Source organism: Periplaneta americana, chromosome 6, assembly GCF_040183065.1.
Source record: "Periplaneta americana isolate PAMFEO1 chromosome 6, P.americana_PAMFEO1_priV1, whole genome shotgun sequence".
In the NCBI taxonomy this organism is placed as follows: domain Eukaryota; kingdom Metazoa; phylum Arthropoda; class Insecta; order Blattodea; family Blattidae; genus Periplaneta; species Periplaneta americana.
This window is the reverse complement of record NC_091122.1, coordinates 41,996,495-42,010,054: the sequence shown is the minus strand read 5'-3', so window position 1 is coordinate 42,010,054 and position 13,560 is coordinate 41,996,495. Positions and strand designations below refer to the sequence as shown.

Below are 13,560 nucleotides of genomic sequence, written 5' to 3'. Positions count from 1 at the left end.
AGCGTAATTACAAATAAAGAGTTCAGCTCTGCAGGAAATCGAAAATTTGTAAAGCAATGAGAAAAATGTATGAAGTACTGGTAATTGTTTGTAAGGGTTGAGGAAGTGACAAATACGAGGTAAGACTGATTCACAATAAACCGGGAACGGAAACGACAACGAGAACGAGAATGAAAATAATGTTAAAAAAATGTATTCGTATTTAAATGTGAGCATTCACAATAGTTAATTGTGACTACTCACATTTAAACACATTCATTTTAACATTATTTTCCCACACCTGTGGAGTAATGGTTAGCGCATCTGGCCGCGAAATCAGGTGACCCTGGTTCGATTCCCGGTCGGGGCAAGTTACCTGGTTGAGGTTTTTTCCGGGGTTTTCCCTCAATCCAATATGAGCAAATGCTGGGTAACTTTCAGTGCTGGACCCTGGACTCATTTCACCAGCATTATCACCTTCATCTCATTCAGACGCTAAATAACCTGAGATGTTGATAAAGCGTTGTAAAATAACCTTCTAAAGAAAAACATTATTTTCGTTCTCGTTCTCGTTCTCGTTGTCGTTTCCGTTCCCAGTTTATTGTGAACTAGCATGTAGCCTACATACTGAATTTTTCCAATTTGCCTCTTTGTTTATAAATCAAGTGGGGGAAGAAATATAGGAGGACCTCATAAGAGATGGATAGACCAATTTGGAGACGCAACAGGCTAATAAAGGCTGGTTCACAATAAACCGGGAACCGAAACGACAACGAGAACGACAACGGAAGTATTGTTAAAATAAATGTATTTAAATGTCAGCATTCACAATTAAATCTTGGGAATGCTCACATTTAAATACATTTATTTTAACATTATTTCCTTTCTCGTTCCCGTTGTCGTTTCCGTTCCCGGTTTATTGTGAACCAGCTTTTAGTCTAAAGCATGCAGTAGAAGAAGAAGAAATATATAGAAAGGAATGATGCCCTTGAAGTGAAGAGATATTGAATTTTCTTTCATGTTCCCACTTCTATCACTTTAATCCTGCATATGAATTCTGCTTTACATAATATATTTTCACGATCTTTATCTCGCTGGGCAAACAAAGATAAGAATTTTCTCTAGGGTGAAACACACAATCTAATATTCCTATAAGAACGGTTGACACTTGTGGCAGAGAACTTAATTGTATGTACTTGAGACAAAAAAAAATGGTTTTATAAGCGTGGGAACCGAGTTCAAGGTCGAGATCTTTTTTATCATATTACATCATTCTTTCATTTGTGAACACATGACTCCATGTACGAGTCTTACTTGTTATGAATTCTGTCTGAGAGCAGTACGCCTCCAGCATCGTACATTGTAGCATTCTCAGACGAATGGTCATACAGAAAGTTACACTGAATATCATAATCACTTCTACATTTTTGCTAAGAACTAACTTTCTGTAAGAGATCATAAATATGTCTTCAAATGGCAAAACTGAACACCAGCTACACACTGTGACACCCCTCATTCGTAGTATGGTTCTAAGTAATCTCTTAACAGATTGCAAAAGTGTATATTTGAAAATGGAAAATTGTCAAGCACCTGGTTCTTTCAAGATCCGAGGTTTTGGACGACTCTGTCAGAAGGTAAGTGTCAATTTAATTTTAAAAGTGTATAAGCAAAGAAAATATAAATTTAAAAGGCATGATGAGACCGATAAGCTAATTTATTAATAAACAATCAAGGTTTTATTTCCTATACCGTCTATGCTTGTCTTTTTAACAAATTTATTGGTTTTTCAACACTTTGTTACATATATTTTTAATTTTTTAGTAGAAGTAGGCTTTCTAAAGATGTCATAATTTATCTTGGAATTCATTATAAATATATGCAAGTCTAAGAAATTTATAGATCGGTTTATAGATTGTTCGGAAGTAAAACTTATATTAGAATGTAGCCGATTGAAAGTGTTGGTAATGCTATCACTGATATTACTACCATTCTCATACACGAGTAGCGTATCATCTACATATCTAACATAGGCAGTAATGTTAAACTTATTCGAAATGGCAGGAACATTGTTGTTTTCCAAATTTTGTAGAAAAATTTCAGCCAATAAACCAGAGAGTGGGTCGCCCATGTTCTGTTGGTATATAACGTTATTAAACTTGAAATATATGTAACAAAGTGTTGAAAAACCAATAAATTTGTTAAAAGGTTAAGCATAGACGGTATATGAAATAAAACCTTGATTGTTTATTAAAGAAAATATAAATTATTCGCTTGAAATTTAAATTAAATCCCACTAAAAATGTAATTCTGTAGACTATGTACTGCACTAAATTACTGGTATACAAAAGTATATTAAGATAAACAACGCTGCCATTTCAGTTTTTGATTGGGGAGGGGGGGGAACATTTCTAGGAAAAACATTGTAGGGTATATCGCGTGCCGTACTCCCTCCATAATTTCTCTGAAATGAACTATTTTCCATACCATGAACTGGGGTAAACTTGACCATAAAATAAGAAAATTTAAACCATAATATCAGATACACTGAACATATTTTTAAATTCCATTATTTTTCTCCATTTCTTATTATTCCGTATTATTTAAAGTCACAAGTAGGGCTGATTTGGTTTAATTTATTTTGTTTTATGGTCAATTTACCCCACTTATAGTACATTTTCATTTTCTACATAAAGGCCTAGTTTTAACTTCTTATCCCACTTATATTTTACCAGTACATAATTTACATGTAGACCTATTTTGTGTTAATATGTACAAATGAACACACAATTTTTTAAAAAATAAATTTTAATTTCAATTAACAAAAAAGTTGTACTTTTATTCCAGGGGCATTATGTCAGTTTTTGCTTATGGCAGTAACATTTTTCTTAGGGAAAACCTTGTAAGTAGAGGGCAGATCTGCGTGTGTTGTCCCTAATGTTAAGTATGCATGGACTGTGTTGCTACTGCTCTAATCTGTTTCATTTTCTAACCGCATACAGATCTGTCCTCTACTTATAAGGTATATTGCGTGGATTACTCCTTCCCCAATTCCTCTGAAATTTACTATTTTCCATATCGTAAACTAGGGTAAATTTGACCATAACAAATAATTTAAACCATAATATCAGATACACTGAACATATCTTTAAAGTTATTTTATTTTTTCCATTCCTTAATTCTGTTTTTACTACTTTAAGTGAAAAATAGGACTGATACGGTTTAATTTTTATGGCCAATTTTACCCCACTTTGCAGCACATTTTCAGTTTCTACACATATGCCTATTTTTAACTTATCCTACTTATGATACGTAATTTACATGCACTTGTTAATATGAAGTAAGTGTGAACAAATGAACACACAATTTTATTGATAAAGAAATTTTGATTTCAATTAACAAAAATATTGTACTTTTGTTTACAATAGGCGACACACTGTTAAGCAAATGGCTAGAGCGTCAGCTTTGCACACTGGTAACCCGGGTTCGAATCCCAATGGTTCCAACTGGAATTTGTGATGGACAAAGACAGTGTTTGGTGGTAGGTTTTCGCAGGGTCCTCCCGTTACTCCATTAATCATCATAATCATAATAAATATTATTACATAGTTCGTCTCCTATGGTGCACCAAAGCAACATCTTCATGGCAGCTAAAAGAACTACCGTATCCCAGTATAATCAGCTTTGTAAAATTCTAATACTATGTACAATATAAAGACAATATGCAATAAAATAATTACAAATCACGAAACAGAAAATATACAAACTCTGCAATTCATGGCATTATTGCTTCAAAACATTATACAAGTGATGAATTTCTTGACACTAAAAGAACTGACATTTTAAGTGTACCGGGTACTGATATTTAACTCCTTTTTAAAAGCATTGTTGTTTAATTATTTTGTTAATATTGATGTAACTTCCTATAAAATAGAAGACCTCTGTGTAACACAGTGTTTAAATTTACAGAGATTCTGTAAGAGTCGTAATTTAAAATTAGTAATTGTTGTACATGTAAGTGTTGACGAAAAAGAGATTTCCTTTTAAATTCAAATTTGTTTTGATGTACAAAATAAACCAGCTTTTAAGTTATATATACGCATGGAACTGACAATAGTCTCAATTTCATAACAATGGATATTCTTGGAGAACGGAAAGAGTCGTTACTGATGCCTCATTACCTTGAGAAAATTCTCTTTTGAAATTTAAAGATTTCTGATATTTTAGATGATCCTTTGAAGAACCCACATTATAAATTTTACTTAATATCACAAGTACCGGTAGGTATTATTTTTAAATGCATATTCTTCTCTTCATATTATATGCCTATGTATATAATCTGGAATTTAAAATTATTCATACAGTCAATTTTACTGCATACGGATTAAACAAAAATAAAGAATTCAATTTATATTCAAATTAATTTATGTTGTCACACTTCATAAGAAAAATTGTTTAATAAAATTAACGATTAGAAAGATATTTTAAATCTTTTTTTTTTTTAGTCATAGTTAAGAGGCATGTATGTGTCACCATGCATCTTCACAGTTAATAACATTTTTCCAGACCCCACCATTGGAAATATCACAGTGACTAAAGAGTCTAATTTTTTATATTACAGTAAACAATTTCAACAGTATTGCTGAAATACAAATTTAGGTATAACATTTATAATGGAATAATACATTTCTCTGAATACATAAGATTTCATCTTCTTTTTAAAATTTTAAGTTCACGCATTTGTTGTATGTTATTACACAGCTAAAGGAGGAGGGTTGTCAACATTTGGTGGTGGCATCAAGTGGCAACACTGGTCTGGCAGTAGCTTGTGCATCACAAGCAATTGGAATTCCATGTACTGTATTTGTGCCAGAAAATTCTCCACCGGTGTCTGCAGAACGTATACGACAGACTGGAGCTAAAGTTGTGGTACATATATACATACTGGTATACTCGTAGAATCTTGAAGACATACAAATGCAGAATATGAAATAATCATAGTAAATTTCTATAAGCTAAAAATGGTAAACATTAGCAATCCCTATAATTATGCACTTTTTGCATGGATATTTATTGTTGCGTGAGCTGCTTTAGATCCTGTAATTAGGGGCGTGTGGAGGGGAAAATGGCGTAAACAATGGAAGTGAGATATAAAATTTTATCCTCCATTACCAATCTAGAGGCAGGAGATCTACTGGACGTCCAATGAAGAGATGGGCTGAATACTTTTATGGACTGTAACAGTCCTTCTGAGACTATAACCTGTATGGCTGATGATGATGATGATGATGATGATGATGATGATGATGGTGATGACATTTGAAAGTAATGTAGGCTACATAAAACTGACGTGAAAGTGAAGAATACTAATGTTATTAGCAGTAAATATGGAACAGTTGACTGTATGACATGATGATGATGATGATAATGATGATATTTGAAAGTAATGTAGGCTACATAAAAATGGCGTGAAAGTGAAGAATATTAATGTTATTAGCAGTAAATATGGAACAGTTGACTGTATGACATGATGATGATGATGATGATGATGATGATGATGATGATGATGATGATGATATTTGAAAGTAATGTAGGCTACATAAAAATGGCGTGAAAGTGAAGAATATTAATGTCATTAGCAGTAAATATGGAACAGTTGACACTTGTGGCAGAGAACTTAATTGTATGTAGGCCTACTTGCGACAAAAAATGATTTGATAAGCGTAGGAAATGAGATCGAGTTATTGTTTACCATATTACATCATTCCTTTCATTTGTGAGCACATGTCTCCATGTGCGAGTCTTACTTGTTATGAATTATTATCTTTGAGAGCACTACGCCTCCAGTGTCGTATATTGGAGCATTCCCAGACGAGATAACTGGCTGCAACACGTAGGCAGAGAATAGGATACCTCAGACAATACTTCAATATTACCCTCAGGGACGAATAAGATCTCGATGTCCACTAAAACGTCTTCTGGACCCTGTCTAGCCAGAATCGAAACAGGTCAACAATGGCCTAAATTCGTGTTTAGAATATGATGATGATGATGATGATGATGATGATGATGATGATGATGATGATGATGATGATGATGATGATGATGATGATGATGATGATGATAAAATAAGATGTTTGATTATTTGGTCCAGGACACAAGCATTATTATTTGAGAATCAGTTGACAACTTATAATATTTGCAGCACAAATTCAAGAAATAACATCTTCATTGCGTCCTCTAAGTTAGCTCTGTGGTAGTACGTCTACCTCCAGACTAGCTGGCTCGGGTTAGATTCCCAGCAAGGTCAGAGATTTTCATGTAAAATTTCTACTTCAGGACTAGAAGAAGTGGCAATGCACAACTTATAATCACTAGATTGTTCACCAATATCATCGTCATCATCCCTGACACTACAACCCTGGTTGACTCTTGGTCTGCTTAAGAATGTCTTGCCATTGATTTCTATCGATTTCCTTGTTCTTCCAATTCCTGACACTCGTGATTTTAAAATTCTTCTCAACACAGTCCAGCCATCTGATCTCCGGTCGTCCCACTTTACTCCTTTCCTCAGGATTTGCTGAGAAGATACACATTACTGGGTTATTTGATTCCATCCAGGCTACATGACCCGCCCATCTCAGTCTATTGATCTTAATTTTCGGCGCCAGGTCAATGTCTTTATACAGGTCAAAGATTTCACAATTAAACCTTTTTCTCCACACATCATCGTCATTCACGGGCCCAAATATCTTCCTCAAAATTTTCCGTTCAAATGCATTCAAACGATTTTCATTATTTTTACTCAGTGACCATGTCTCGATTGCGTATGATAAAACTGGCACAACTAATGTTTTATAAACATGAATTTTTGTGTGCACTAATATACCTGAGCCAAAAACCAAATCTCTCCGCAATGCATATGAAGAGAAGACATATGCTATTGATGATAATGATTCATCCGTCAGATGGGGATGTTAAGCCTGGTGACCCCCTTGGTGCTATTCGATAGGAGTAGGCTACGTGCTGGCACTGGGTGTCCCCTTCTCTCTTCCTCATCTTCATCATCATCATCCTCACCCATTCCCTACACTATACTTACACATACACTCACCCTAGTAGACGACATAACTGTTCACATATACACATCATGCATAGCATGGCCCACCGAAGTGGTGTGCAACTTGAAAATGGGTCATAGTCCTGCCAGCTATCCGCAATATGCGGAACCCCAATCACGCAAGTGGAATGGTTAGGCATTAGATACACACATATCTTCATTGCAGTGAAAAAAAATGCAATTTGCAATTAAATTTTGTGTTCTCAACTTGCCATGAATAGGATATTGTTTGCGGGAATGAGAGGGGCAAGAGGAATGCCCAAGAAGTGTCAGCTAGATAGAAACAGATTAAAAATAGCCGAAGAATTGGAGAATAAGAGGTGGAAATCACAACAATGGTGAAAATGCGTAAAAGAAGTGCATAACTACTGGGACCGGTAAAGTTTACCACTCCCTTAAATAATATTAAAATCTCTGATACAATATTCAAGTTGTGTGTAATTTTACCTTTAATGTCAGTAAGTTTCATTTGTAACAGACAAAAGGTGCGGACTTCAGAGCTAGTGTGGATTTGGCAGAGCAGGAAGCAAAGAAACCTGGAGTCTCCTATGTAAGCCCCATGGATCCAGAAGTCTGGTAGGTAGTAGCAGGGGCGTATTTTGCGGGCTACCAGGGCTACCGGCGGTAGCCCAAGGAAATTACAAAAGAAAAAGTTTATAATATAACATAATGTAATAATTTTGTATTATTAGTTTTACCATAGTAATTAAAATTAAAATAATTGTTAGATATATTTTGTGTAATAATAGAGTCAGCGGTAGCCCAAACCCTTTAACCAATATACGCCACTGGGTAGTAGTATGCAGAAAAGTCTTCTACAATATTTTTCTAATTTCTCGTTGCGTGAAGTATGAAGAGAAAATATTGTGACTACGGAAAAAAATTAATTTCAAGGTTTTCACGAAAATACAGATTTTCAGCATCCCTAATAATGAAAAAATGGTTTGGATATATCATTTGTCTGTCTATTTTTTCCGTCCGTCTGTTTTTATGTGTGCAGAGATTTCTCTGAGCTAAGCCTACTGCATCGATTTTGTTCATATTCATACTTACAGTCAATGACTCCAGGGAATGATGAACATGAAATATGATAATTTTTAGTAAAAAAATACAGCTTTTTGCAGGGAAGAAAAGGGGAAGGTATGAAAAGAGAGAGAGAGAGAGAGCTAGCGAGACATCATCCCCTTTTGGGGAAATAACTATTGTACCTAATATATTTTAAAATTCTTCACTGAGTGTTATTCTGAGTCGTCCTACTTTGTTATTAACATACATGTGGTTCCAGGGAAGGACACTCCACTGTAGTTGATGAATTAGTGACGCAGCTTCCAGAAAAGCCAAGTGTTATTGTAGCTGCTGTTGGAGATGGAGGCCTGCTTACAGGTGTCCTGAAGGGCTTGGAGAGAGTGGGTCAGTTTGATAAATACGGTATGCTCTTTATCAATTCTTGTAACGATTTATCTCTTTTAAATTTACATTATTTCACATATTTGCAGGATGGAAAGATGTTCCAGTTATTGCAATGGAGACAATTGGAGCCGACTGTTTCAATCTTTCAGTGAAAGCCAAGAAGATGGTAGTTCTTGACAAAATTACCAGGTAAACTTGATTAGCCTATTGTTTTTTCAGTAAAAGAAAATTTATTTTTGTAAAATAATTATATACATTATTATGATTATTATTATTATTATTATTATCATTATTTTTATTATTAGCTATTTATTTGACTATTTATTTATTTATTTATTAGCAAATATTGGTTGTTTATTTTAAGCATTGCTACTGGCTTGGGTAATAGTGCAGTCAACCCACATTTACTGGAGATAATGCCGCAGTTCAATATTATATCAGAAGTTGTGACAGATGCTGAAGCTGTTACAAGTTGTATTAAGTTCGCAGGTTTGTATAATTACTGTAATTTCATCCGTCATCCAGTATTTCTTTCTACAAAAAATGTTCAGAGAAGTTTAAACTTCAATACCGGTATAGCAAGAGAAGAAAAGATGAAAGCAATCCTCCTAATAATTGAATGAATGAATGAATGAATGAAGCCACTAGGGCCTCCTACAGGAGGGGAAGCTCGGTTGGTGTGGTTCACATGATGAGCTATTTCACGTGAACAATATTTACATTCACATTCACTATGTGAGATACACTAGAGTTTGTCAAATTTTAGTTCTATATGAGTTTGTTCACTATCTGTCTCCACTCGTTCCTGTTGCGGGCGATGATTGACCACTTCCCTCCCAGCTGCTGCTTGAATGTATCTGCCCATCTTCTTCTTGGCCTGCCTTGTGTTCTCCTTCCTATGTACGGGTCCCACATGGTTGTTTCTCGCGCCCATCTGCCTTGTTGCTGCCTTGCTACATGACCACCCCACTTCCACTTCGTTATGAGGGCTTTTTCTGTGATGTTCTCAGAAGCTGTAATTTTCTGCAGTACCGTGTTGGAGACCTTGTCTTTCAGTGAAACGCCAACTATCTTCCTCTCCATTTTCCTTCTGTAGTCGACGAATGCTAAACAATATTACATTGCTATAATTTCGTAACAAAATTTAATGCATTAAAGGCATGCAGTTGTAATTCATTTTCATAACATTATACTCTCACTTTTTCCCCTTCTCCGAACCATCGGATGACAGTATTACTTTATATAAAAAGAAGGAAATACGCCTAAGACAACATTACAAATCACAAATATCTTGATATTCATATCACTTTTAAAATACCGGCACAGATTTTCGTAAATAGAAAAATAATATTAGAAATGATTACAATATACGATAGCTGTTTTATGTATATTTATGTAAAATTAATTAAATGCATTTGCTTAATTCGTACAGCTTTTTTAATTAAGGCAAATATCTTGTTCTTGGGTGCTATTAAAATGTCTTTTCTGTGTAATCCAGAAAACGACAGTGTATGGTAAATGACTTAATTTATGTAGTCCATTTCTTTTGAATAAAACCCGAATCACGTAAAGAGAAGTGGGTACGTAGGCATTGGATACATACATACATCTTTTGAATAATAGTTCAGAAAAATTAAATTAACAATATCATTCCTAATATGACAAAAGAACTGAGTTGTTGCAAAATGCGTAAAAAAATATAACGGAAAGCATGTGCTATTTTCGTGACACTCATTTTTTTATTTGTAATTTAATCTTGGCATATTATAATAGAGTAGGTCTATTTCTTTATAATTGAGGGGCGTTTTCACAAAACTCGTTATCTACAAAATCTTCTTTTTTTCAAGACAACTCTTTTCTAAAATACACAATTGTAGATACCGAGTTTTGAAAAATCTCTTTTATTTCAAGATCAATTTACTGATATACTTACCAACTTTAGCTTAATTCTGATAGCACCATTGGATTCTCCTGACCCAAAAACATAAGGATACGCTAAAACCTCAAAATCTAAAAAAATGTAGATAACGAGTTTTGTGAAAACGCCCCTCAATTGGAAAGCATGATCTAGTTTTATATGTTTAATTGGACTAATAATTAAACAATTAAGTACCAGTAGCTTTAGCAACCAACGTCTATTCATCATTATTTATATACAGTAAGATGGCCACTTTACACTCTCTGAGGCTGTGATGCCATCTATTTATTTTGGTTATAGATTATCCATTAGAATGGTTACGCTCTCAAAAGTATTTATTTGTTCTAGATGATGAATACACAATAGTGGAGCCAAGTTGTGGAGCTTCTTTAGCAACTGTATACTGTGGTTTGTTAACAAAACTGCATGCCGAGGGAAAGCTTCCACATTTAAAATCAAGACCAGCCGTCATAATTGTGTGTGGAGGAAGGAGCGTTTCACTCAGTCTCTTACAAGAATGGGCCAAACAATTCAACGTTTCATTTCCAGCAACACAGGAATAACACATATACCTAGTTTTCATAAATTGTGACAGTTCTGATTTCTTTAAAAAAATAAGATACTGGCACCCAATGATTTATTTGTAAGAGTGATACAGTACTGAATTATAATCTGTTTATGGTGTTTACGAAAACATGTGTGCAAATGATATGAAAACATGTATCAATAAAAAGGACATACGATTCTAATATGTCTTCCACCATAGCTTCGTAGTCTAAAGGGTCATCACAGTCTAGTATATACAGTCACGAAGCTTAAGTTGTTGAGGTTGCTAGGAACAATAGACTGTGCAGGTACTATTTCGCATTGTCTGTAATGAGGCGATAGTAGCAATCCTAGTGGTTAGCAACTATCTATGGATGCATATTTATTACATATTGAGCTTCGTAACTACATATACTAGATTGTGGCGTTATCATAGAGGAAATTAATGTATATTATTCCTCATTGGTGTTATGCTTGGACTAAAGAATAAGCTGTTTCGAGTCTTCATGGAGGAAGAAATTTTCTAATGAATTTCGACCAGTGTGTGGGACTGATGCCCACACAACATTGTAAGTAATTTGAGGAGCTACAACGAGTACCAAAATCTGGTTTCATACACCAGCTATAATGGCTGAGGATATCATCATACTGACCAGACATTACATCTGTATTAGGGTACGTACACGTTGGAGCGATGATAAGCAATAAAAGAAGCAGCGATGCTATATCAGAGAGAATTGAAGTATGCATTGTTATTGAGGTGTGCATATTGGAGTAACGATAAAAACGAAGATACACGATAAAAGTGACGAAAAAGAAAAGTTCCATTTTTTTTTCGCTCTTGTCGTTCATATGATCTCTGATTAAGATAATATTAATCTGTATAATTACCGGTGGTTATCAATATATCCGAATATTAATCGATTTATTATTATTTTGGCATATTAAATTAATTATTGTAGATATTAGCAAATTGATCAGTTGTGTATTTATTCGTCATATGTTATGTGATCACAAGAACCAATCACAACACAACGAATTTATACTATCTTTGGGATGAGAAACGGGTTTAATTTTGTACGTATTTAAGTTACATTAACCTTGAACTTAGCAGCTGATATTTCCTATAATCTTCTTTCATTAAGTGAATGCATAGAATATCTTTTACTGATAAATCAAAATGTTCGCTTCCCACGTCCTCGTTGCTCCGATATGAACACTTGATTCTTTGATAATACCAAAGCTTCGCTAGGTAGTTTCTTTAACCTTTTATCGTTGCTCCAATGTGTACGTACCCTTAGTTGGAATAGAAGAAAAGTTATGAAAGTGTCCCCTCAAGCTACTCAACTTCCTCTATTTTACAGATTTCAACAAAATCCTCACAGTATGTTCCCATTAACATTATACTGAAATATTGAATATTTTTTAAAGTAATTGATTTTCTAGTTTTTTAATAGTAATGGTTTAATGATTATTTTTTAGTATTTTTTGGAACTCTGAATTTTATTTATCAAATTTAATTCTAGGTTTACCAGATTTGAATATGTGCTTATATAATTAACACGAGTAAGATCGCCATTTAATCAATTATTTATATTCAAGTGTTCAAAGTAGTGTACGAAAGAGGGTTTAGAATAGTTAATACAATATAGTTACTCTAGTATAAAGTTACCAGATGTCCCCAAATTTTTATTTTTGTCCTCAGATTTTCCCCGGATTTAATAATTTGTACCCAGATATCCCCGGATTTTCAGTGTCAATATATTTATATTAATATTAAGGTTAATAGAAAACTGAACTCCAGGAAAGAACAGAATATTATTTCAATAAACACAAATAAGTCATCAACAGTAACATTCACATACCTCAAAAAAGAAAAAGCACTTCCATTATATCTCAACTGTTCACCAGCACCACATCATGAAGAAGTACAATATCTTGGACTCATCCTAGACAGTCGCTTGACCTGGAATAAACACCTCACTCAAATCCTTCAGAGATTAAGATATAGATTTCGTTGATTGAAAACAATACTTTCCAGCTCTTGTCTTTCCCTTTCCAACAAAAGGTTAATATATGTAATGATTCTTAAACCTATTTAGCTCTATGGATATTTTTTTTAGTAAGTTATTTTACGATGCTGTATCAACATGTCAGGTTATTTAACATCTGAATGAGATGAAGGTGACAATGCCGGTGAAATGAGTCTGGGGTACAGCACCGATAGTTACCCAGCATTTGCTCATATAGAGTTGAGGGAAAACCACGAAAAAAACCTCAACCAGGTAATTTGTCTCGACCGGGATTCGAACCCGGGTCTATGGATGTTCATTATGGGGATTGGCTTCTATAAGCCAGATCAAGCGTATTCAAACATTCCAAAACTGGGCACTACGGATACAATCACTGGAGCACCATGGTACATGAGAAATGAAACGCTTCATTCAGATCTAGATATAGCCAAAGTAGAGATTGAAATTCATTCTTCCTACACACGGTTATATGCAACATTGTCAACCAGATTCCTCGGAACCTGTCCCCTGCACGACCTGATCGTCGTCTCAAGAGGAAAGACACACTGATTTATCGA

At 34.4% G+C, this 13,560-nt stretch overlaps 1 protein-coding gene across 1 annotated transcript; it reads left to right on the top strand.

Moving 5' to 3' along the window:
• The first annotated feature begins 1,267 nt into the window (after positions 1 to 1,267).
• On the top strand, positions 1,268 to 11,173 carry LOC138701286 (L-serine dehydratase/L-threonine deaminase-like). The gene is made up of 7 exons (XM_069828018.1): positions 1,268 to 1,613; positions 4,738 to 4,905; positions 7,575 to 7,672; positions 8,382 to 8,506; positions 8,593 to 8,695; positions 8,871 to 8,995; positions 10,773 to 11,173. The coding sequence occupies exons 1-7, from the start codon at positions 1,443 to 1,445 to the stop codon at positions 10,985 to 10,987; spliced, it is 1,005 nt and encodes a 334-aa protein (XP_069684119.1). The 5' UTR covers positions 1,268 to 1,442; the 3' UTR covers positions 10,988 to 11,173.
• The last annotated feature ends 2,387 nt before the right edge of the window (positions 11,174 to 13,560 follow it).